This window comes from Littorina saxatilis, linkage group LG2 (genome assembly GCF_037325665.1).
Source record: "Littorina saxatilis isolate snail1 linkage group LG2, US_GU_Lsax_2.0, whole genome shotgun sequence".
NCBI lineage: Eukaryota > Metazoa > Mollusca > Gastropoda > Littorinimorpha > Littorinidae > Littorina > Littorina saxatilis.
The window spans coordinates 103,028,849-103,055,096 of record NC_090246.1 but is presented as its reverse complement, the minus strand read 5'-3'; the positions used below and the strand labels follow the sequence as shown (position 1 = coordinate 103,055,096).

At 41.8% G+C, this 26,248-nt stretch overlaps 2 protein-coding genes across 3 annotated transcripts; one reads left to right on the top strand and one right to left on the bottom strand.

The window, feature by feature from the left end:
- Positions 1–1,238: 1,238 nt before the first annotated feature.
- On the bottom strand, positions 1,239–6,722 carry LOC138960399 (kelch-like protein 21). Its single transcript, XM_070332300.1, has 2 exons — positions 6,595–6,722; positions 1,239–5,990 (listed from the first exon to the last, which is right to left on the bottom strand). Exon 2 carries the CDS (start codon positions 5,967–5,969, stop codon positions 4,272–4,274), a length of 1,698 nt encoding a protein of 565 aa, XP_070188401.1. The 5' UTR covers positions 5,970–5,990; positions 6,595–6,722; the 3' UTR covers positions 1,239–4,271.
- Positions 6,723–6,960: 238 nt separating this feature from the next.
- LOC138960404 (dentin sialophosphoprotein-like) lies at positions 6,961–25,887 on the top strand. 2 transcript variants are annotated; one of them, XM_070332309.1, is made up of 13 exons: positions 6,961–7,098; positions 8,638–8,731; positions 10,551–10,668; positions 12,710–12,855; positions 14,374–14,413; positions 14,898–17,218; positions 17,614–17,692; positions 18,488–18,596; positions 19,272–19,353; positions 21,007–21,054; positions 21,889–21,950; positions 24,288–24,384; positions 24,499–25,887. In XM_070332309.1, exons 1-13 carry the CDS (start codon positions 7,046–7,048, stop codon positions 24,505–24,507), a joined length of 3,258 nt encoding a protein of 1,085 aa, XP_070188410.1. In that variant the 5' UTR covers positions 6,961–7,045; the 3' UTR covers positions 24,508–25,887. The 2 variants fall into 2 exon arrangements, with proteins under 2 accessions (XP_070188410.1, XP_070188409.1); XM_070332308.1 differs by having other exon boundaries at positions 24,288–25,887.
- Positions 25,888–26,248: the final 361 nt, after the last annotated feature.

Genomic DNA, 26,248 nt, shown 5'->3' with positions numbered 1-26,248 from the left:
CAAAGGGCCCCCACTGCCCACCTCCCTGGCTACAGTGTCTAAAATCAATGAAGCACATTTTATTACACCATTCCAACATTGATCACAAATCAACAACCAACAAACAACCCTTAACCGCGCCCAACAAGACATATTGCAATAAGGAAGCTTAAATGCCATTTGTTAAACAAAATCACTGCATGCAGAAAGACATGTAGAACGACAACGACCAAACCACTCCTCGCAGCCCTTGCCAACCTATACCCATGCCAACCTATACCCATGCCAACCTATACCCATGCCAACCTATACCCATGCCAACCTATACCCTTGCCAACCTATACCCATGCCAACCTATACCCATGCCAACCTATACCCATGCCAACCTATACCCTTGCCAACCTATACCCATGCCAACCTATACCCATGCCAACCTATACCCATGCCAACCTATACCCATGCCAACCTATACCCATGCCAACCTATACCCATGCCAACCTATACCCATGCCAACCTATACCCAGCCTACAGACGATTGCCGTGAATTCCCAGCATGCAGATACACTGTTCACTACACGTACACACAAACTGTGTGGTCTGGGTGGCCGAGTGGTAACGACAGGGTGGCCGAGTGGTAACGCACTTGCGCTCGGAATCGAGAGGTTGCGTGTTCGACCCTGGGTCAGGCCGCTATTTTCTTCCCCCTTTCCTAACCTAGGTGGTGGGTTCGAGTGCTAGTCTTTCGGATGAGACGAAAAACCGAGGTCCCGTGTACACTACATTGGGGTGTGCACGTTATAGATCCCACGATTGACAAAAGGGTCTTTCCTGGCAAAATTGTATAGACATATATAAAAAATGTCCACCAAATACCCGTGTGACTTGGAATAATAGGCCGTGAAAGTATATACTCGCCTAACACGCTTGAGATTTACTGGCCGATGTGAATGCGTGATATATTGTGTAAAAAATTCCATCTCACACGGCATATTGTAAACGCCATGAGCCTCCCTCTGGGAGGGTATGTGCGTAGAAATACTCACTAATAAATAATAAACTGACAGTACACTACACAGGACACTACACAGTTTGTACAGCAAGATTGACACTTAAAGCACTTCAATAGGCAGGATTGTGCTAACTCACTTACAGGCTTATGTACATACATTCATATACTAACGTGGCACCACAGCACAGAGCAACCCCCTGTTAAGACCCCTCCGGATTATGACCCCCCCCCCCCCCCCCCCCCTCCTTGAAGACCTTGTTTTTTCATACAAGTATTTTCTGTTGATAACCTCTCTCACTTTACCTACATAGCACGCTGGCTACTTTGTAAGACCTGTTTTCTGATATTTGTGGAGGTCGTCGTCGTCTTCTTCTAATTCTTCTTCTTCTTCTTCTTCTTCTTTGTTCATGGGCTTAGACTCCCACATTCACTCATGTTTTAGCACGAGTGGATTTTTACGTGTATGACCGTTTTTACCCCGCCATTCAGGCAGCGTACGCTGATTTCGGGGGAGGCATGCTGGGTGTTTTCGAGTTTCTATAACCCACCGAACTCTGACATGGATTACAGGATCTTTTCCGTGCGAACTTGGTCTTGTGCTTGCGTGTACGCACGAAGGGGGTTAAGTCACTAAGCAGGTCTGCACATAAGTTGACCTGGGAGATCGGAAAAATCTCCACTCTTAACCCACCAGGCGGCAGCGACCGGGATTCGAACTCACGACCTCCCGATTAGGAGGCCGACGTCTGACCACCACGCCACTGCCCCCGTCTGTAGAGGTCCTAAAAAGGGGGTTCCACTGTATATTACGTTCTGTTATTTTATGATGCAGTACTATATGTACATGTACAACATTTGCACAGCGTTGTAAGTATATTGCATTGTAAGGAACAAGTTGTGGGCACTTTTGAAAGGTTCTCTCAAAAACACAAGTAATAACATAATTCTATTGATATCCACATGCAAATTAAGGCTTAAATGCTACATACATGACTTTTCATAAGTTTCAACGGAAACAGACAACTACTACAAAAATACATAACAATTTATCAGTGCCTGAAAAATAAATCTGTAAATGTTTAAAAATACCCATTCACTGAGAGCATTTAAATTCCCTTCATCCACAGAACTAATAGTTGTAATAGTTGCCAAGAATGATGAGATTAACACTAACAAAATGACAGAATATATGTGTGTATGCATGTATGTGTGTGTCTGTGTGTGCGTGTGTGTGTGCAACAAATCTTTGGCATAACTTAAAACAGGGGGGAAGAGGGGGGACTGAGGGGGGAGAGGCAGGAAGCTCCATGCCCCACGTTAAAATCTTGTTGTCTGTTATTATATGAACACAATTAATTTTTGCGCTCACACTAAGGCCAAAAAAAAATTTGTCTGTTTCTGGTCACCCGACCGACCCTAAATTTCGGCACCGACCCTAAACTTTTTTTTTCCAAACTCAAAATTTTCTTTTTTTTTGGTGGTAAAGGACAGGGTGAGAAAATGAACAACAAAAACGTGTGAAAACGAAAGTCCGCTGACGATTTGTAAATGTGTTGAGTGTCTTGTCTCTATGTATAGTGAATCCAGTCTCTTTGCGCGATTTTTAAAGTTAGTTTTATTGGTCTACATTTGATGTAAAACAATAAAAAATAAAAAATAAAAAATCCCTACCTACCGACCCTATTTTTTTGTTAGCCATGTTACCAGAAACAGACAATTTTTTTGTTTTGGCCTAAAGAATTTTCTGGTATGTCACAACCGCCCACACATGCGCACAAACACACACATGTATACACACATGGACTTATGATATTATGATATTGCACAAAAAGATCACTTAGCCATATATAAATGCACCTGCAGTTACAAATAATCCACCTGAAGCAAATCTGATTTGTTCATTAAAGAATGTCATTAACGAATTCAGTCCATTACACAGATCTTCAATAAAAGAGCTCTCTCTCTCTCTCTCTCTCTCTCTCTCTCTCTCTCTCTCTCTCTCTCTCTCTCTCTCTCTCTCTCTCTCTCTCTCTCTCTCTCTCTCTCTCTCTCTCTCTCTCTCTCTCTCTCTCTCTCTCTCACACACACAGACAAGCATGTATGTATACAAAAACATCATCCAAAACTGCGCCTGGCTGTAAAAAGGGAGACAGCAGTCGAGCTTTGTACAAGTAGACCCATAAACAAACTAAAATACCCAAGAAGCTTTACAGTCAACAATGTTAAAAAAAAAGTACAGTGTCATGTTAATAAGGAGAAATATGTTTATAATCATTATTAAGCATGAAGTGCTCAAAAATGACTTTGTTACATTGATGTTACATTCCTTTAAAGACTTAAAAGTTTCAACAAACCAGCTTGAATCACTAACAATTCTTTGAACTGAAATTTCTGCGTAATAAGTAAAAAAAATATGAATCAATTAATAAAATAAAAACAACAATATAAAAGAACCAAGTGCAGCACAGATGAATGCTGCTTTCCTATCGCCAAACATTTTCAAAATGGCAAACAAAACAAATGAAAACAAGTACACCGGTGCTGTACACACGTCATGCAAGAAGATCATTTCCCATTGTGACTGTGTGTGCATGTCTCTGTGAATTTTTCCCAGCTGCAAAAAAAGATATACTGCACTGGTTGATGGCTCTCAATATTTTCTCCGATGAACAATACAACAAAATGCTCAGAAAAATGGCTTTAATGCCTAACAAAAAAATGATGAGAATGCGTGTACATGTGACTTTCAGGTGTCAACTTGAACACATTGATATGTGGATATTTAACAACAACAAAACTGACTCAAAGCAATTGAGTGAGACAAATATATTTTATTTAGTGAGACATATCTTATGAATACTTAACCTTAGATCACCAGGTATTTCCTGTAGGATGTCCGAAGCAAAGATCAGAAAGTTTGTGACAGAAACGCTAACTTCTGTGCATGTTGTGCCACATGCTGTCTACACATTATAATGTGGTGCTGCTTAAACCTCTGCTTCCTAATTTAACACACTGGATGATTCAGCTTATCTTCCTTAGTTAGGTGTTAGCCTTTTTCAAAAATAGCTACCCTAAAATGCCCACAACAATATGTGAGCAGAGTGGAAATTCTTTAGACCTAAATGACCATGTGCATCGCTCTATCTGTGCTTGGCATGGATACATGAAATGTATTCTAATGGTGCAGCTGTTAATGATGACTTTTATTTGCCTCCTTGTACTAACCTTTGGTGCCCACAACTAGCGAAATGCTGCCTACATCTTTTCTGAAAGTCCCAATTCATCTATGAGTGGGGTGGGAACACTCATACTTGAGGTGGTGGCGGTTGATGATGACCTTGACCCACTTCGAGTCGCATAGAGAGCGAGGTAGTCGCTCGTGCCTGATGTGGACCTCTCCTGTGTCAGGCTGAAAGATGCGGACTTCATCGTGGTACTTGGCATCTCCCACCTGGATCACGAGGAACGTTCCACGGTGATGAACCACGCTGAAGTAGTTGCCATCCAGTTTGGGCGAGACGGTCATTATTCTCGGTGGTCCTGTTTTCTCAAAGCCCAGCACATGCCCGTTGGGACAAAATATATGGATGAAATCATCCACCACAACGGCCTGACTCCAGCAAGTGGGAAGGGGCAGATCGTTCAAGATGCAGGCAGTTTTGGTGCGAGTGTCAAAACTCTGGAAGGTGGGCATCTCCCTCTCATGTCTATTGCGCCGACCCCCAAACATGTAGATCATGTCTCCCAGAGCTGCTGCCGATATTCCTCCTGCTGGTGCTGCTAGATCCCCAGCTTTCTGCCAGGAGTTACCTTGAGAGGTGTAACACTCTATACTACTCACCGGCTCATCATCGAGGAAACCACTGAGGGAAAAGAGCTGATCTCCCACTGACACCAGATTGTGGTAGGAGCGACCTTCGTTCATGGCACAGCACTCGTCCCACCGGTTGCGCTTTGTGTTGAAGCGGACAAGTCGTTTTTCGCGGACACTGCTGACTCCTCCCGAAACAAAGATGTCCCCTAGGTGGACGCAGGCTGCCTTGCCGTCTGCAAAATACGGAAACTTGGCAAGTGTGAACAGCTTCCTGCGCTGAAGACTGTAGCAGACCACCTCCTGCCTTCGCCCGTCTACCATCACCAGCACGTCCTCGCTGCGGTCACGGAATATTTCATCAGGCTCCCCTCTCTCCTCCACACTGCTTGCGCTGTGCAGTCCTGGTCTCTGTCGGTGAGCGTACTTGTTCACGAGTTCACATACCGTGCTGTTTTCTCGGATGTAGGCCTTTGCCTTGTGCAGTGACTCCAAGTACTGCTGGGTCATCAGGGGCAATTTCAGGTGCTGGAAGACGTCATGAAGAACCCCCATCCTTGCTGGATCATGTTCCAGCCAGTGCAGTGCAACTTTGCACACTTCTTCCTCCTTTTCTACCTGCAGACGATCAGCTGTTATGATGCGAATAAGCTCTTCCTTGCCCAGCATGTGGAAATCATCTGTCGTGGCGAGTTCTTTGAAGTGATGCAAAATCATCTCCCAAGAACGTTCCCCTAACCAAGAGCAGCTGTAGATCGATGACAGTTTCCAGCGTGTCAGACAGTTGCCTGTGCAGAGATCCTTGGACAAAAATCTCTCACACTTAGACTGCAAGGCAGGGATCTGATAAACTGATGACATTTCCAATATCTCACAAACGTTATCAGCAGTGAGCTCAATATCTTTGCCGTACATAAAGTGCAACGTCACGTCAAAGGCAGCAGGATGGGCATTATGCAAAAACACTTCACCTGCCTGGCACTCCAGCATACCAGAAGAAAACATTGCGTCAAAGTAGCGTGACATGGCACACAGTACAACACGGTGACACTGGAAGCTGCGTCCATTAACATGGATTGTTGTGTCCACATGGCGGCTTCCTGCTAACAGATCCAGCAGACCAGTCGTCAAGTTGCTTTTTAATTCCAATGCTTCCTTTTCCGCCATGATGACTCCTATGCCTCACATCTGAAAAAAAAGTAAATCTTTACAAACATTCTTCATATGAGGATTCTAAATGCACATATTTTGGTCTTTAAAAAAAAGCCTGAATATTTTGCAACATCCCCCTTCCCCAACATCCCGAACACACACACACCCACACACACTAACTATATCACCCCCCCCCCCTTCACCGGAGGTTCTATATCCGCGCCCCCCCCCCCCTCCCCCCTCCCCCTTACCAGTAAAGGTCATGATCACATGTACAGACACATGCAAACCATTTTGTGCAGGAGGACACACAGGCTGAGGCACTGACGTCACATGTACCAGCCAAATGACACAACAGCACGCTACGACAGTTGTATAAAAAGTTACAAACAAAAGTAAGCTTGATAATATCGAATTTCGTATTCAAGCCAGTTATGCGAAAAAATAAGAGAGAAGCCAAGAAGTAATATGATACGTTTTGTGTCTTGCAGTCTGTCGATCGCTGACGAATACGGAATAGCAGACGACACACCCGGAAATCAGACTTGCCTTCCAACAATTATGTGACAATCCTTCTCCAAATGTTTTTATGTTTTAAAATGAAAGATAAATAAATATGCGAACTATCTTGATGACTTACAAGCGTTCGGTCTGTTCAGGATGAATTTATAATGAGATTAGATGACGATGCCTGATTGATTTCACCGAGATGTAGGCTAGCAGGAATATTTACACAATGTATGTGATTGAAGGGAAACAACTCCAACTACCCAGAAGAAGAAAAACAGAGATGATAAAAGCTGGTGTCGATTGCAGATTTTAAAGATATACATCACTACTTCTAGAAATTTGTTTGGTCTAAGAAAACATTTTTCTGACAAACGACTATATTTTCAACAGATGTGTACTATCCTTTCTTTTTTTCTTTCCTTTCTTTATATTTTTTATTAATTTATTTTAGCTGATAGGTTCTGTCCCAGTCCAATTTTGTTTTCTTCTCTCAGGAGGGGTAACTCTGCTTCACCAGATTTAGTTCCACGAAAGCGCGGCAGAGGAATAACTTCCGAAACGAAAACCGTCCACAAACAACGATGAAAGAAGGGGGGAACCAGTTTGCATCTCCTGTGTTCAAGAAGCGTTTTGCGTAAGCAGATCACTAACATGTATACGTTATAATGACACCACAGTTTCAGTTGCAAGGATGAAACGAATTTTTCATACTCATAGAGATAGTTCTTCCGTATAGCAGTTTAAAACTGAACTCATGTCTTCACTCAGACCATTTCTACCGCGTATAAGGTGAAGTGATTGCCGACGAGAAGAGAGACGAGATATATATATAGAGAAATGTGAGGACATAAGTGGGGTGTTTAATCTGCATCACGGCGCAACCATTTCTAGGTCGATACACACTCCAAATGTGTTCCAAACTCCGACAATAAAGTGCTGTGTAGCATCAGTTTTGTGTGTGTGTGTGTTTGTCCCTTGCGTACTTGGATACTATGAATCAAAAGTGCACTGCGTTCCTTTGCAAGATGGCGTCGTATGATTTTCCGAATGTTGATGCGATTGTCTAGTCTTTTATGCACACTCAGAGAATGTAATGTAATCAACGTTACAGCAAAAGCCATGCAGCATCAGATTGTTTTCGGTTTTTTTGTACCCTTACAATCAACTGCACGCGTTCCTATCCCAGACACAAGCATGTCTCGGCTTAAAGAAACACTCATCTGTATTATGAACAACTTCTTTGGATGACACATTGACAGCGCAGCCCCTACATACAGGGATGGTCAAATCGTCCGTCCGAGCGCCAGGGGCAGGGGCAAGTAAAAAATCCGCCGGGCTAGTAGAAATTAAGTGCCTGGCAAACTCGTCAGGCTGGCCAATGAAAATTCTGGTGAAATGCAACACATTTGGTTGCAAGGCCTAAAAAAAAAATAATAGGTGTGGTTACGGTAACCCGACCTACCCTATTTTTAGGGGCCGACCCTATAACTTTTTATGGCACATTAGATCCAATGACTGACAATCGTTGTGGGTAGATTTATTTGAGTGAGAATTAAGCCACAAACACCAATTGAGCCATGAACTGTTTTCGTCTCGAATTCCTCTGATTATCATCTTCTAAAAAAAATATTTTGTTTAAAGGTAAGTTTAAAAATTGTTCAAAAGAATATCAATAGTCGCACACTTATTTCGCTGTCAAGTAGGTTTAATGTGTATACATTTATATATATATATAAACAGTTTAAAAAAAAAGTGATTGCCTACCTTCCTACCCTATTTTTGTTGGCTATGTTACCTTAACCACACCTAATTTTTTGGGGGGGCCTAATATTGAGTTTTAAAGCCAAATAAATACTGCAAATCAACTGTGGCATGTACCGGGCTAGTAAACTTTCTGCCAGGCAAGTGACTTGTTTTAAGTTACTCGCCCGGCTGGTGAGTAAAAATGTTGAGATTTGGCCATCCCTGTACATATGTTAAGTGAGACAACATTCACTGATTCAGTAAAAGACAAAAACATGAACAGCAAATTGAGCAATAGCTAGATGTTTCAATTTCATGAAGATTTACAAGTTCAGAATGTGTTATCTATATATCCATGCCATAGGACGATTGGTATGGTTATTTTCTCTAGTGTGTGTGTTATTTAAGAAAGTTTGAGTTTGATTTTCAGGAGAAGAAAAACAACAAACAGACCATTTACATTTGCACGCAATTTTGATGCGGAGGCGATATCAGCAGCAGCACAGAACCGGATCATTGAACAGGTTGGTATGCTATGACCCAGCTTTCTCAAAATGAACATTATAATTAAGTCAACTAATGGATGAGTTTTATTATTTTAGATGAGTGTGCTAGTTTTAATTTGATTATCACTGAAAAGTTCATGCTGCTGGTGTCAACTGTCATGTTCTCTTTTCATTCATCTGTAGACCCATAATATAGTTAGCCTGCTGGCTGAAAGAAAGCTGTTCTCTTTTCATTCATCTGTAGACACATTATATAGTTAGCCTGCTGGCTGAAAGAAAGCTGTTCTCTTTTCATTCATCTGTAGACCCATTATATAGTTAGCCTGCTGGCTGAAACAAAGCTGTTCTCTTTTCATTCATCTGTAGACCCATTATATAGTTAGTCTGCTGGCTGAAACAAAGCTGTTCTCTTTTCATTCATCTGTAGACCCATTATATAGTTAGCCTGCTGGCTGAAAGAAAGCTGTTCTCTTTTCATTCATCTGTAGACCCATAATATAGTTAGCCTGCTGGCTGAAAGAAAGCTGTTCTCTTTTCATTCATCTGTAGACCCATAATATAGTTAGCCTGCTGGCTGTTCGAGAATATTTGTTTCCACAAGAAAAGGGATAAGAAGCATACGATTACGAAGCAAGACATTCATTTACAGTTACACCAAAAAGATTTGCTTAAAAGGCACTAGTTTTTCCTTGTGCAAACTACATGTCGGTTTATCTAGTTTTTCCTTGTGCAAACTACATGTCGGTTTATCTAGTTAGATGTAGTGCAAACTACATGTCGGTTTATCTAGTTAGATGTAGTGCAAACTACATGTCGGTTTATCTAGTTAGATGTAGTGCAAACTACATGTCGGTTTATCTAGTTAGATACATGGATATGTATAAGCACAGCTTGGTTTTGTGATTATATTTGCGATTTTCGTGTGTACGCCATGTATGCAGATTTGTGTAGGTATATTAGTATTCATGTGTATGTGTGTGTGTTTGTATGTATACATGTGTGTGTGCCTGTCTGTATACATATGTGCGTGTGTGTGTGTGAATGTGTATCTGTGCATGTGTGTGGTGATAGCATGTGTGTGTGTGTATGCGCACGCGTATGTGCGTGCGCACGCATGTGTTTGTTTGTGACTGCATGGATTTAAATGATGAATTTTGCTTTTGTACTCCTGTTCTTTTTGTGTCTTGATGCTTGTATCTTGGTTTTGTACATGTGTATAATAATGTCATTGTAAAGCGCTTGGAGCTTTTAGGTAAGCGCTCTATAAGTTTCCATTATTATTATTATTATTCGACGTCATCACTTCGCATACCTTATGGTCTCGGTATTTCGTTTGCCTTCATATTTCCCACTTGTAAAATGACCCTCAAAGCTAACCGAGACTAGTCAGGCGGTATCAATGCGCCTCGCCAGCAGGTTGTTAATGGATTTTTTAGCGAGTGGCTATCGACAATTAGTCACCGGTAATTTTTAATGAGTTGGGGCATTCTGACCAATCACAGGATCTGTTTCATTAAAACGCAAACTTGATTGAATTACAATATTAGTTAGACCATTGATCAGTTTCATGTTCTTTGAGTCTTCTTCTCGTTCTCTATGTTCTCTGAGTATTAGCCTCTTGGTGCCCTCTTTGCAACAAAGTTGCAACGGAGTTCAGGCGTCAAGTTCAACTGCAAGCATGGTCACTGGTGTGCCAGCACATGACATACACAAAATATCTATGTACATTGTATGTATGGGTATGTAAAACTTTGATCAAGCTTAGTTACAGTGCGTTTACCCCATGCGCACATAGTAATGGTGTCCTTTGTTATACTTTTTCAATCTCTTGTGCAAGGTTGGTGACAGAGGAGTGGTCATCACATCTCCTGTACGGCTTCCAAAGAATAATGAGAGGCTGTCCATCACCGATATTGTGCGGCAAAGTCCCGTGCCTGTTCTCATCGCCCATACTTGTAAGCTGAAAAAATTTTCTTAGAGAAAAATTCCTTGATTTTCTTATAAGTTTCAATGTGTCACTGTCTGCAAAACAAAATGTACTTTATTCTTCTACTCAACAATCAGCCCTGACTAGTAACATTTCTTAGAAAGGTTTATGTTATCACAAATATGATACTGTCTGTTTCTGAATATTGATCAGATTTTTTAAGCTATTTTTGCTGATGCACAAACTGCTAGACAGAAAAGGTGAGCACAGAAGCTAGCATAACAAAGTGTAATAGTGTCCCCCTTGTCATAGGCAGCTGCTCTGCATTGATACAGTTGTCTCCCTGCCAAAGCTTTAGCTATTTGTAGTAGCTCGACGTTTTGGGGACGTTGGTAGACGGCACCTTCATGAGATGTGGAGTAGCTATTTGTAGTAGCTCGACGTTTTGGGGACATTGGTAGACAGCACCTTCATGAGATGTGGAGTAGCTATTTGTAGTAGCTCGACGTTTTGGGGACGTTGGTAGACAGCACCTTCATGAGATGTGGAGTAGCTATTTGTAGTAGCTCGACGTTTTGGGGACGTTGGTAGACGGCACCTTCATGAGATGTGGAGTAGCTATTTGTAGTAGCTCGACGTTTTGGGACGTTGGTAGACAGCACCTTCGTGAGATGTGGAGTAGCTATTTGTAGTAGCTCGACGTTTTGGGGACGTTGGTAGACGGCACCTTCATGAGATGTGGAGTAGCTATTTGTAGTAGCTCGACGTTTTGGGGACGTTGGTAGACGGCACCTTCATGAGATGTGGAGTAGCTATTTGTAGTAGCTCGACGTTTTGGGGACGTTGGTGGACGGCACCTTCATGAGATGTGGAGTAGCTATTTGTAGTAGCTCGACGTTTTGGGGACGTTGGTAGACGGCACCTTCATGAGATGTGGAGTAGCTATTTGTAGTAGCTCGACGTTTTGGGGACGTTGGTAGACGGCACCTTCATGAGATGTGGAGTAGCTATTTGTAGTAGCTCGACGTTTTGGGGACGTTGGTAGACGGCACCTTCATGAGATGTGGAGTAGCTATTTGTAGTAGCTCGATGTTTTGGGGACGTTGGTAGACAGCACCTTCATGAGATGTGGAGTAGCTATTTGTAGTAGCTCGACGTTTTGGGATGTTGGTAGACAGCACCTTCATGAGATGTGGAGTAGCTATTTGTAGTAGCTCGACGTTTTGGGGACGTTGGTAGACAGCACCTTCGTGAGATGTGGAGTAGCTATTTGTAGTAGCTCGATGTTTTGGGGACGTTGGTAGACAGCACCTTCATGAGATGTGGAGTAGCTATTTGTAGTAGCTCGACGTTTTGGGGACGTTGGTAGACAGCACCTTCATGAGATGTGGAGTAGCTATTTGTAGTAGCTCGACGTTTTGGGACGTTGGTAGACAGCACCTTCGTGAGATGTGGAGTAGCTATTTGTAGTAGCTCGACGTTTTGGGACGTTGGTAGACAGCACCTTCGTGAGATGTGGAGTAGCTATTTGTAGTAGCTCGACGTTTTGGGACGTTGGTAGACAGCACCTTCGTGAGATGTGGAGTAGCTATTTGTAGTAGCTCGACGTTTTGGGATGTTGGTAGACAGCACCTTCATGAGATGTGGAGTAGCTGTTTGTGATGGGGTCTGGCTGTTTGTGATGGGGTCTGGCTGTTTGTGATGGGGTCTGGCTGTTTGTGATGGGGTCTGGCTGCTCTTGTTACCTTGTATGCTCTTGGTAACCTTTGCGAACCCGTAGCAGTGTTTAGACGGCTATTACGTTAGCTCTAAAATCTCTATCCCTTTTGACTGGCTTTGCCTCCAAAAGGAATTTTTGTGCTTCGGGCATTTGGTTACATTAACAACAGGCTGTCAAGCATGTGTCAATTTGTGAAAATGAGCAAGATTGGTCCCATATATATATATGAAAAGCATGCTTTGAATTTTAATTCTGCTTAGATTTTGTCCGGTGCACACATGTGGCTGTTTCAAAGGGATAAAAAACACAGGGAAATGTTCGGTCCTCATTTGTGCCTTTGTGTCACCAGCTCCAAAGGCTAAGCAGGCTGATATCACCAACCACGGCGAAGATGATGAAGAGTTCGACACTTCACTCGTTCGACGCAGCGGTCGCTCTCGAGAGCCCTCAGACAGTTTCTTGAGTCGTCGACAATATCCTCACGGAACGCCTCAGGTAGCTACGCAGTCTTATGATAAAGGCATTTCAATTACGTGCTTACTTTGTTACACTGGACTTAACAGATTTCAGGTAGCTACGCAGTCTTATAATTAAGGCATTCCAATGACGTGCTTACTTTGTTACACTGGACTTAACAGATTTCAGGTAGCTACGCAGTCTTATAATTAAGGCATTCCAATGACGTGCTTACTTTGTTACACTGGACTCAACAGATGGTTTTGCACAGTCAAACAAAACACATGTGTTATGAGTTCACAGTTACATTATCTACACATTGAAGTATTTCCATTCTCCTAAACACTAATGAAATCTTGCTGCGTGGTGTGTATTGCATTTCAATAAGAAAGTGTTTCAAAAACTTTATTTCTGAGTGTGTGACTTCAAGTTCAATGCTTTTTGACTCACATGCGAAGCAAAAGTGAGTCTATGTACTCACCCGAGTCGTCCGTCCGTCCGTCCGTCCGTCCGGACGTCCGGAAAACTTTAACGTTGGATATTTCTTGGACACTATTCAGTCTATCAGTACCAAATTTGGCAAGATGGTGTATGATGACAAGGCCCCAAAAAACATACATAGCATCTTGACCTTGCTTCAAGGTGAAGGTCGCAGGGGCCATAAATGTTGCCTAAAAAACAGCTATTTTTCACATTTTCTCTGAAGTTTTTGAGATTCAATACCTCACCTATATATGATATATAGGGCAAAGTAAGCCCCATCTTTTGATACCAGTTTGGTTTACCTTGCTTCAAGGTCAAGGTCACAGGAGCTCTTCAAAGTTGGATTGTATACATATTTTGAAGTGACCTTGACCCTGAACTATGGAAGATAACTGTTTCAAACTTAAAAATTATGTGGGGCACATGTTATGCTTTCATCATGAGACACATTTGGTCACATATGATCAAGGTCAAGGTCACTTTGACCCTTATGAAATGTGACCAAAATAAGGTAGTGAACCACTAAAAGTGACCATATCTCATGGTAGAAAGAGCCAATAAGCACCATTGTACTTCCTATGTCTTGAATTAACAGCTTTGTGTTGCATGACCTTGGATGACCTTGATGGGTCAAGGTCACATGTATTTTGGTAGGAAAAATGTGTAAAGCATGTGAGTCGTATGGGCTTTGCCCTTCTTGTTGTTTGGTCTGTTCGTCAAATAAGGAATTTTTTCTTAGTTGCACCATTTACATGTTTTTTTTTAACTCTATGACTAGACCTCAATATGTGTGAGTGTGTGTGTGTGTGTGAAGTAAATGTTATCATTTATTACAGTTAAAAGGGTCTTTCCTGGCAAAAATTGCTTAGGCACAGTTAATAATTGTCTACCAATACCCGTGTGACTTGGAATAATAGGCCGTGAAAGGTAAATATGCGCCGAAATGGCTGCAATTACTGGCCGTATAAAATTTCATCTCACACGGCATCACTGCAGAGCGCCTAGAACTGTACCCACGGAATATGCGCGATATAAGCCTCATTGATTGAAATGTTCTTTATTTTCCTCTAACAGCACTCAAAACATCATCGCCTTCCAGATGACAGTTATATAGGTACATTTGCTTTTCTTGAACATTTTGGATTACATAAGTTTTATTTGCCGTTTTCATGTACACAGTGTTTTTCTTCCATCTGGATAGTATGGCACCTTGGAAGATACCAGACCTGAAAAAATTAATATGTTTTCTATATCAGCGGTTTCTTTGAAGTATATTCTTTTTTAGCTAGCTGGGCTTTGTAATTGTGTGACGATTGGTAATGATAAATATTCTTGTTTAATCGCAGCATTATTTGAATTTGACCAGATTTATCTTTAGGAGGTAAGCTGATATCAACATGATAGGATGTATACCGCTTTTTACATCAAGGATGTATTCTCCCTTTATTTGGTAGCGTCTCACGTGCTTTGTGATTCTTAGAGCTTGAGGTGGCGTTTTGAATTGTGAAGGCCCCTCTTAACGCATAGACGTGTTAGTGTTAAGGTAGGTGAGAGAGAGAAATCGCCCCATCATTGCTCCCACTTCTTTGTTGCTATAGGATCACAGAACAGCAGCAACATCGATGCAGAAGTCAGCTTCACGGAGCAATCCACCAAACGCGGCAGAAAGCGAGCTGGTGCGTTGCCAGGGTCGTCCAAAAGAAGCAAGAAAGCCAGCATCCAGCAAAATTCCAATGCTCTGGACACTTCCACCGGAAGCAGCAAGGAGAACCACAAAGCCAGCATCCAGCAAAGTTCCAATGCTCTGGACACTTCCACCGGAAGCAGCAAGGAGAACCACAAAGCCAGCATCCAGCAAAGTTCCAATGCTCTGGACACTTCCACCGGAAGCAGCAAGGAGAACCACAAAGCCAGCATCCAGCAAAGTTCCAATGCTCTGGACACTTCCACCGGAAGCAGCAAGGAGAACCACAAAGCCAGCATCCAGCAAAATGCCAATGCTCTGGACACTTCCACCGGAAGCAGCAAGGAGAACCACAAAGCCAGCATCCAGCAAAATTCCAATGCTCTGGACACTTCCACCGGAAGCAGCAAGGAGAACCACAAAGCTAGTACCGCACAACCTGCATCTTCAGGGTCCAGAAAAGGAAGCAGGAAAGCAAACACTCAACAAAATTCTAAAGCTCTGAACACTTCCGAGGGAAGCAGCAAAGAGAACCATGAGGCTAGTTCTGCACAGCCTGCATCTTCAGCTTCCTCAAAGAGAAGCAAGAAAGGAAACAGCCAACAGAGCTTCCATGCTCAGAACACTTCCACTGCAAGCAGCAAAAAGAGCCAGGAATCTGATTCTGCACAGCCTGCATCTCCAGGGCCCTCAAATCGAAGCAAGAAAGGAAACAGAAAGCAGAATTCCATTGATCTAAACACTTCCGCCGGAAGCAGCAAGGAGAACCATGAAGCTAGTACCGCACAGGATGCGTCTTCAAGGTCCTCAAAGCGAAGCAAAGAACCAAGCGCCCAGCAAAGTTCCACTGCTCTGCACACTTCAGCTGGGAACAGCAAAGAGAAGCATGAAGCAAGTACTGCACAAGGTGTGACTACTTCAGTTGTCAGGTCATCATCAAGAAAGCACCCTGCTGGAAAGCCAATTGCTCAGTCCTCAGGCAGGAGAAGAAAGGAGAAAGAACAGCCTGTGCAGGAGAAAACACCATCTCCCTCTCCTGCTAAGACAGCTGGTTCAAACAATGGCAGAAAAGAAAAGCAGTCTGTATCAGCAGAGGCTCTGAAGGAATCTTTTTCCACAGCAAAAAACAGTGATGACTTGTCAGATCTAAGGAGCAGCAGGCGTAACAAAATCCAGTCCAGGCAGAATGCTCGCAGTACTTCTAAAGGTGAAAACAAATCTGAGGCAGAGCTGAGCAAAGCATCAGGTTTGCCTTCTGGTTCAGAGAAGAGGAGGAAAGTTGTCACAGCCACTTTAGCTATATCCAAATCAGGCCAGAAGAGAAAAAGTCCAGATGCTGATATGTCGGCCGAGCACAACAACAGCTCTCACATCAAAATTGGCCGCAGAGGGGTAAAAACGTCAACGCCAAGCAGAGAAGGAAATGAGAGTGTGTTGACCAATAGTGTCAACAGAAGGAAACAGATAGACAGTTCGCCTGTCTCAGCAGTTTCATCATCACCATCTGGTGGCATGAAGAGAGCAGCTGTCTGTTCTGGTGATGAGGATCTTGAAGCCTTGGGGTCATCGCCACAGAAGAGGGGAAGAAACAACCATTCATCAGGGGCTATGACATCCTCTCCGCGAAAACAATCGCAGAATAAAAGGCAAGCATCCCATTCCCAAAACACCTCGAACAACTCCTCAGGTATTGCATCATCTGCGTCTGGTGCCAGGAAGAGATCAGATTCCAGTTCTGATGATGAGATTCCAGAAGCCCTGGCACCATCACCACAGAAGAAGGGAAGAAACAACCCGTTATCAGGGACTATGACATCCTCTCCACCAAAACAATCGCAGAATAAAACACAAGCAACCAAAAACACCTGGAAGATTATTTCAGCAAGAAAGCCAGCACTGGCAAACAGTAACACGGAGAATAGCTCAGCACTGAAGAACAAAGGAACCAGGAGCAAGTCTAATGCTAATGTAGATACTTCTGTGCCTGAGAAACACATTTCTTCACAAAGTAAACAAAAAGCAACCAGCTCAACCAAACGCTTTTTCAAAGACCAGGAAAGAAGTCCACAGAAAGTGGTAGTCAATGAGATTGTTTGTGTGAGAGCCTCGCCAAGGACAGGGGTGCCTAAGAGTGCCCACAGCTCTTGGAAGACCTCAGAGCGTGTTAGCAGCCAACTCCAACCAAAACGACAGCCGTCAAACGTGTCTGTTTCCACTGTCTGTGATGATGTAACGGTGAGTACAGCAACCAGTTAAACCTTTGCTTAAACTTCAAATGTCAAAAGGTCTTTTAATTTAATAGTAAATATTAGTATTATTTGAAACAAACACCATTCATCTTTATCTACTGCTTGGGGGATACTGGTTGGAGCTAAACATTTCTCATTAAACCATCATGTATATATATGTGACATAAAAGTCAAGCCAAATTGCACAAGTTTACTGTGATATAAGCTTAAATTAGCATTAGGAAATCATGATAATCTGGCATTTAAAGTTATCCATATGATTTGAACGATGAAAGTGAAGTTAAACACTAACTGTGCATCAAAGCAAAAAATCTCCTCATCTGAAAGCCTTATACATGTATGATCGTCTGCAAATCTCTTTCTTCTCTGTTGCTGTTGCAGTTTGGAGGTGAAGTCTCCGGCACGAAGGAGGCAACAAGAGGGAGAAAGGTGCCTCATACACGTCACCGGCAGGCTCAAGGTAACCCTATATTGGCCGAACCTTAACACTTTCTACGCCACCGATAATGCCCAAGTTATTTTTAGCCGAGACCAGCTGTGCTGCAGCAGGTCACTCAGAATTGTAGTAACTGTGTAGTAACTGTATCAACACGATGGAATGCAGGCGTTAAATCGATGTTACAGGAAGCGACTGAAGCTAACAGTCTGAGCGGATATATCCGTACCAGGTCAGATAGAGCCATATGAGTGGGTACGGATATATCCGTACCTGGGAGACAATGAGTTAAATAAGGATGACAAGTTCCCATCAGGAAATCAAGAATTCCTGTTTTGAAAAAAATATTGCCTGAAAGATTTCCGGAATTTTCAAAACCTTGAAGAATGAAAATAGAAAAACCTGAACATCTGAACCAAAAGAAATTGTTTCTGAAGTTTAATGATCTCAGCTTTTATCCCTGTTTATGAGATAGGTCTTCATATTGATCATTGACATGCGAGAACTTCTGAATGTGCAGAAAGTGCTGCAGCAATATACATACACATAACTAGCTATTTAAAACTTGGAATGCATTGATTATTATAGTTTTATGTTCAAACATTTATTTTAGTGAAGGTTCCTTTTGGGGGGAAATAAAAATGCTGAATTTGATAAGTAATTTTTTTTTTTACACGAGGGACATCAGGTTAAAATAAGCTGTTTTCAGTTTGTGATTCTGAAAATAATGTTTGTATTTGTGGCATGCTGGGATTGCAAATCAATGGTAAATTGAAATGTAAACAAGATAGAAGATAATGAAATGTTCTCTATGTGCAGATGGAAGTTACAGCGCAGAGGACAACACAGAGTGGAAAGGAGGCAGAAAGGTGGTGACAGAACTGGATGTCATCATCAACAAGTTGGATGAAACAGAGTCGGATATAATGTCAGTTTCATTTACCTGTGATGTGAATGGATGCATAGATAAAGAATAGCTGACAGCTGAGTAGATAATTTGTGCAAAGCCAATTCTCTAATGAGCTGTTCCATGAGATTGAGAATGACATTGCTTGTGGATGTAACTTTGCAATCTGATTTCTTACTTGTTTCTTTGTTTTGGTGTGTGTGGGTTGTTTTAACTTGAATTTGTTGCAATTCTTCTTTAATAAAAACATAAATCAAAGGGTTTTTTACAAGAAAACTATCTGCTTCTGACAAAAGCTACTCACATAATAGAGATCCAAGTCTTTGAGAACAAAAACCTCGGAGGACACATTGCAGTTATAAGTTTGGATGGTTTATAGACATATAGATGGTACCATGTACAGCAGGGACTCCCACCCCCAACCCACCCCCCCCCCCCCCAATTTAACTTTGAATACTCACTCCTTTTGAAGACCGTAGTTGTTTTAGATTTTCTGTTGATAACCTCTGTCAATTTACCCCCATTTTGTGACCCCCATTTTGTGACCCCTATTTTGTGACCCCCATTTTGTGACCCCCTCGTTTGTAAGACCTGAGTTTCTCAAAATGTTTGAGGTTTTAAAGGCGGTCCACTGTACTGCTTTGGACATGCTAAGGAAGCGGAAAGTAAATATGTTATGATGTTTCTTTGTTACAGGGAGAAATCCAACATGACCAGGGCTTGCCGGAGTGGTGTTCACAAAGCCTTCACTTTCACCAAAAGACAGCTGCAGGAAACGGTAAGCATGGTGTTGACAAAGCCCTCACTTTCACCAAAAGACAGCTGCAGGAAACGGTAAGCATGGTGTTGACAAAGCCTTCACTTTCACCAAAAGACAGCTGCAGGAAACGGTAAGCATGGTGTTGACAAAGCCTTCACTTTCACCAAAAGACAGCTGCAGGAAACGGTAAGCATGTGTTGACAAAGCCTTCACTTTCACCAAAAGACAGCTGCAGGAAACGGTAAGCATGGTGTTGACAAAGCCCTCACTTTCACCAAAAGACAGCTGCAGGAAACGGTAAGCATGGTGTTGACAAAGCCTTCACTTTCACCAAAAGACAGCTGCAGGAAACGGTAAGCATGTGTTGACAAAGCCTTCACTTTCACCAAAAGACAGCTGCAGGAAACGGTAAGCATGGTGTTGACAAAGCCTTCACTTTCACCAAAAGACAGCTGCAGGAAACGGTAAGCATGGAGTTGACAAAGCCTTCACTTTCACCAAAAGACAGCTGCAGGAAACGGTAAGCATGGTGTTGACAAAGCCTTCACTTTCACCAAAAGACAGCTGCAGGAAACGGTAAGCATGGTGTTGACAAAGCCCTCACTTTCACCAAAAGACAGCTGCAGGAAACGGTAAGCATGGTGTTGACAAAGCCTTCACTTTCACCAAAAGACAGCTGCAGGAAACGGTAAGCATGGTGTTGACAAAGCCCTCACTTTCACCAAAAGACAGCTGCAGGAAACCGTAAGCATGGTGTTGACAAAGCCCTCACTTTCACCAAAAGACAGCTGCAGGAAACGGTAAGCATGGTGTTGACAAAGCCTTCACTTTCACCAAAAGACAGCTGCAGGAAACGGTAAGCATGGTGTTGACAAAGCCCTCACTTTCACCAAAAGACAGCTGCAGGAAACGGTAAGCATGGTGTTGACAAAGCCCTCACTTTCACCAAAAGACAGCTGCAGGAAACGGTAAGCATGGTGTTGACAAAGCCTTCACTTTCACCAAAAGACAGCTGCAGGAAACGGTAAGCATGGTGTTGACAAAGCCTTCACTTTCACCAAAAGACAGCTGCAGGAAACGGTAAGCATGGTGTTGACAAAGCCTTCACTTTCACCAAAAGACAGCTGCAGGAAACGGTAAGCATGGAGTTGACAAAGCCTTCACTTTCACCAAAAGACAGCTGCAGGAAACGGTAAGCATGGAGTTGACAAAGCCTTCACTTTCACCAAAAGACAGCTGCAGGAAACGGTAAGCATGGTGTTGACAAAGCCTTCACTTTCACCAAAAGACAGCTGCAGGAAACGGTAAGCATGGTGTTCACATGCTGCCCCTTCCAAGTAATGCTTGAGAAAAGGGAGGGGGGTGGAACACTGGGAAGAAGAAAGCTTACAGTCACAAGAAGAAGAAGGTCGTACATGTTGTTAAAGTGTGCGATCCTGACAACTAGCAATAACGTTGATACCGCAACCCCCCTCCAAAACAAAACAAAATTAATCTGGAAAAATCAGACCTAAAACTTGGTGACCAGTTAAGTCTTCTCAAGCTATAACCCCTGAGAGTGTGTTTGTGTGTGTGTATGTATGAGAGTGTGTTTGTGTGTGTGTTGTAGGAACTAAGAACAACCAAATACGGGATACCTGTAGGAACATTTTACCTTCTTGTTTGTTTCAGGTGTCTCAGCTAACTGAAATCCAAGAGATGTCATCTCGAGTGAATAAGGTTGGCTTTCCGTCTTTCTTTCTTTATTTGGTGTTTAACGTCGTTTTCAACCACGAAGGTTATATCGCGCCGGGGTTGGCTTTCCGTCTCCTCTATCTCATCTTTTCACATTGAGATGTATTTCAGACAGAATGACATGTGCTCGAAGAGTTATTTTTACAACAAAATGCTGGTCTGACGACAAGCCACCAAACATCGTTTCTGTCATCATTTTGGTTGTGCAACAAAATGCACAATAACCCACAGGGAGACGCATTTTTAGAATCCAACTCCGGGCCACAAAGCATCGTCACAGTAGCTCGAGATAACACGTCAACCTTGTATGTGACGTCAAACGTAGCTTGTTGACGCTTTTCTTCTTCCAGTCTGAAAATGTACAGAGCTGCGATCATACGTGTGACTTCAGTAAGTGTTGAGCATATTTCTTTTCTTTTTAAGTGTTTATGACTTTTCGTTGTGGATTTTGCGATTACAGAGATAAGTTGCAAATTGACCATGAGTCGCCGCGGTAATTATCAACTTTGATTGGGTCTTTGAGAGTGAATGCTTACAATCGTTGTCCTCGGAAACACAAATCCAAAGCCGCGATGGTCCCACACATCAAACAATCAGCCTGATTGGCTTTTACTTTGACAATCCACGTTTCACCTGAAAGCTCAAACCCATTCACCACCTCGATTTATTGCATGGGGAACATGAGATTTATTTCCCAGGTGTTTGTGAATGAAAACTCGTGAAAATGATGACAATTTGTTTTGTTTGTGTGTTTATTTGTTTGTTGTGGATAAGAAAAATCATTAAAATGATGATACTCATGATAAATTTTCTTTTCAGCTGAAATATCAGTGCAAGGCGATGTCTGAGGAGATGAAGGAAAATCACAGTCAAAAGTGCCAGTAAGTATCGGAGCAATTTCGCTAGCCCTTTTCCAAACTGGTATTTCTTTGCATATATGAATCCAGGATCTCACGGAAACAGGGGTGAGTTGCATGAGAGAACTCAAATTCCAAGCTCAAACGGTTCGACTTTACTCTAAAGCTTGCTCTGTTAAGAATCCGCAAAGCACGAAACGAAGTCGGGGTGCATGAGCCGTCTTAAGAGCCGACTCAACAGAGAAAGAGGGCAAGTTGACAACGTCGACCTACTTAGAGCGTTAGTGGGAGATTCCATGACGTCACGGGAAATGTGGTCAGCAACAACCAATGCAAACTGCAGTCTAGTAGGTTCGCGGGAAAAGGGCGCATCAGAGACCGTCTGTTACACAATAATGTACTCTGCGGCATCTGGGCGCATTCAAGCATGCACAGGAAGCGCGCGCTCATACCAACACAGGAGATGCCGTGTGTAGTACAAAGTAGAGCGTACGGCGTTATAGTACTATTTTGTGCATTGTGCATGTTGGATCGAGTAGAAGAAAAATAAAGATTGTCTTCTTGATCTTGAATCGCTCTCTACTGAAAAGGTAAACATCTACCAAAATTTAAAAAAGTAAACACAAAAAGAAGATAAAAATACAGTAATTACAAAAAAACACAAATTATATCAAAATAAAAAAATGAAGTAAAAAACAAAATATTAGAAGAAAAAGAAACCAAAGTCATATAATGTGAGATTAGAAAATAAATAATAAATAAATAAATAAGATTAAATAAATAAAAAAAATTAAAATCAAATAATAAAACACTTATAACTATTAGAGACAGCATTAGGTAACAAAAGATGATTTCTAACAAATAAAAAAAAAGACAACAAAATATAAATATATTAATGATTGAATAAATCAATACATAAATACATATTTCAAAAAATAAAAAAATAAAAAATGATTTCACCCAAAAGAAAACAAAAACAAAATCCTTTTGATGGCCGGGCACAGATGAAGTAAACAAGAAAGTTGTCTAACTCCGTCGCGTTGGTGCGACCTATTATAGCACCAAATGATAAAAGCTTTTTAAAAAATCATCTTGCAAGCGGCAACTGGCTGGTTAAGTCTGTTATCTCTGCCAAGCTCAGCGTTAAGCCTGGGGGGAAGCAGGCTCAAAGTTAAGCAAGAAACGCTGTGCTCAACGAACGTAAGACCACTCATGCACCCCGGTTTTCGCGCTTTCGGCGTTAAGTCAACCATCTCAACTTTGAGCACATTTTCGCCCAGCTTAAGTCGTCTCATGCAACCCACCCCAGGTCTCTCTGTTATCCCTTCCAGTCAAAGCATGGTGGAAACATTTTATATTTGTCAGGAAGAAACCTGTGTTTTGAAATGTGTATCGTTTTAACATTGAATTTCTCTTCTTTGATCCATGTGATGCTAGAGGCCGACTAAAACTCATATTTAGGCAGCTGGCCGAGGCTACAAAAGAGTGCCTGTTTGAATGTGTTCAATCATTATAAATTCTAACTGAAGTGGATTGATACATACATGTTATTTGTGTTTTTGACCAAAACATGACATTTGACAGATCTCAAGTCATTGTTCATCTCAACCGCTAATGCGGTCTTGGAGAACAATGGCTGTCTCGGTCTGTGTAAAATGTCATAATTAGACTTTGAAGCGCCTGTTATCCTAACTGAGTTTAAACAAAGTGATTTATTTCAATTGCTGTATGACAGGCAATTAACTCAGTAACTGACTCTTAGAAAATATTGAAGTTACGTGTAATTGCAAGTAAAATGTGTTGATTCTGCTTGCATTCTAGTCTAAACCTTACTCTTGTTTCTCTTTGTACAGCCTGTTGCAAGTAAAATGTGTTGGTTCTGCTTGCATTCTAGTCTAAACCTTACTCTTGTCTCTCTTTGTACAGCCTGTTGCAAGTAAAATGTGTTGGTTCTGCTTGCATTCTAGTCTAAACCTTACTCTTGTCTCTCTTTGTACAGCCTGTTGCAAGTAAAATGTGTTGGTTCTGCTTGCATTCTAGTCTAAACCTTACTCTTGTCTCTCTTTGTACAGCCTGTTGCAAGTAAAATGTGTTGGTTCTGCTTGCATTCTAGCCTAAACCTTACTCTTGTCTCTCTTTGTACAGCCTGTTGCAAGTAAAATGTGTTGGTTCTGCTTGCATTCTAGTCTAAACCTTACTCTTGTCTCTCTTTGTACAGCCTGTTGCAAGTAAAATGTGTTGGTTCTGCTTGCATTCTAGCCTAAACCTTCTTGTCTCTCTTTGTACAGCCTGTTGCAAGTAAAATGTGTTGGTTCTGCTTGCATTCTAGTCTAAACCTTACTCCTGTCTCTCTTTGTACAGCCTGTTGCAAGAGTTGCGGAGTCTGGGGGACCGTGGGGTGGATGCTGACCTGGTGCGCATCGATGAGTGGCTGCAGGACTTCCAGGCGCTGCAAGAGGCTGTATGATGCCGTCGTATCGATGAGTGGCTGAAGGACGTCCAGGCGCTGCAAGAGGCTGTATGATGCCGTCGTATCGATGAGTGGCTGCAGGACTTCCAGGCGCTGCAAGAGGCTGTATGATGCCGTCGCTGAGACCGCACAAGCAGGGATGAAAATTAACATTCGGAATCCAGGAATTCATGATTTGAAGACTTATTTTGAAGGTCATATTTTCACAAATTCAAGAAGAAAAAAATGTTAGAAAAAAGACATGAAGATCGTCTGATCCTCTCATGATTTTGATAATTCTCAACTTGCTTTCATCCCTACACAAGTACCAGAGAGCTACCATGTGATTGCAGTCAGAGATGTGAGACCGAATCAGTCATTGTTTGGTTTGAACATACATATATTCTTTGTAATCCCAGAAAGCGCTTTAATGTTCTGGACAGATGTGTTATTTCCTTTGTTTTTCTCTCTAATCTGTGACAAGGGCTTTAAAGGCTGCAGAACTTGAATGGTTTGTGTGCTGTACAGAAAGGAGAAGTGCAAATCTCCATCTTGTTAACACATCTGTCTCCTTCTTCAACAGACAGGGCAGACCTGTTTACCCTTACGATTTTGGCGTAATTTATTACGATTTTCTGCAAAAAATACGCCATACCGCTATCCGTGTCAAGACTACAATTTTCATAAATAAAAAAAAAAATTTAATTTTTTTTTTTTAATATTAATTCACATGTTTGGCATTGTTTTTTTTCAATGGCAAAATGGGGTGAAAAAGCACAAAACTGACCAGAGATCATAATCATGTCTGTCTGATGAGACGCTGGAGAGCCTTCTAGTGGTGAAGTCTCGCCCTCACTCATTCGGCAAGCGCAAGTACAGTAGAGAAGCGCTTGACACACTGAAAAAGGCCTACTACGAGCAAAAGAAAAAGAATCAGTGATGCATGTGCTTTTGATGTGATCTTCTTTGAAATTATGATGACTACAAAAACTGACTGATGTGTTTTGTTTGTGAATGATGGATATATGTGCATGATTGCGTTTCGCAGACACAGTTGTCATGTGCGTTGTAATTGGCGACGAATGCTGGATGATTACTATTTTTGTGCCAGGATTACTATATTTGGGGCTGAGCATTACTCCAAAACACTTATGGGGGTAAACAGGTCTGACAGGGGCAAATATCACACAGCAATGACTCAGTATTCTTTTTTACTGTTAGCACATTTTCTACAAGATTTACTGCATCGGAAAACAACCCCAAAAGCTTCGTCTTTCTTTGTCTTTGTGATAACTGATTTACTTAGAGAACTACTGCTTATAAGTGCAGAAAATATACATGCTGTGTAATTTTACACAAATTATTAGACGTTTGCTGTAAATGTCAATTATATTTTATTACATGTATCATATTTCACCAAGAGTGTTGAACGAACTTTTGTACAAACGCAAAAATGGTTCTGCTTGAAAAAGTCTGAATATTGTTCAGAAATAAATTATGAGTTTCTTTCAATGATGAGTTGTGGTTTTTTTTCTTCAGAATTGCTGCTTTGAACGTTGCAGTTATGCTTTTCATGAAAATTATCATGAGGTTGATGGTTAATTAGCGAAGTGATAATTTGAATGGCTATTCATTTTTTAGTTTTAATTTTTTTACACTTTGGTTTAAATGAAATACACAAGTGAATGAAAATGATTTTAAAAATTTGTTCTGGTGCCGTTAGAATCTCGAATTTCATTTACTGTGTATGACATATCGTCAGTGGCCTTCGAAGACCTCGTATCTTCAAAATCATAGTTCTGAGATAATGAGTGTTTTAAAAATCAAATTCCTCTTCACCAGATCAAAACGTGTAGATACGAGGTTTTCACTT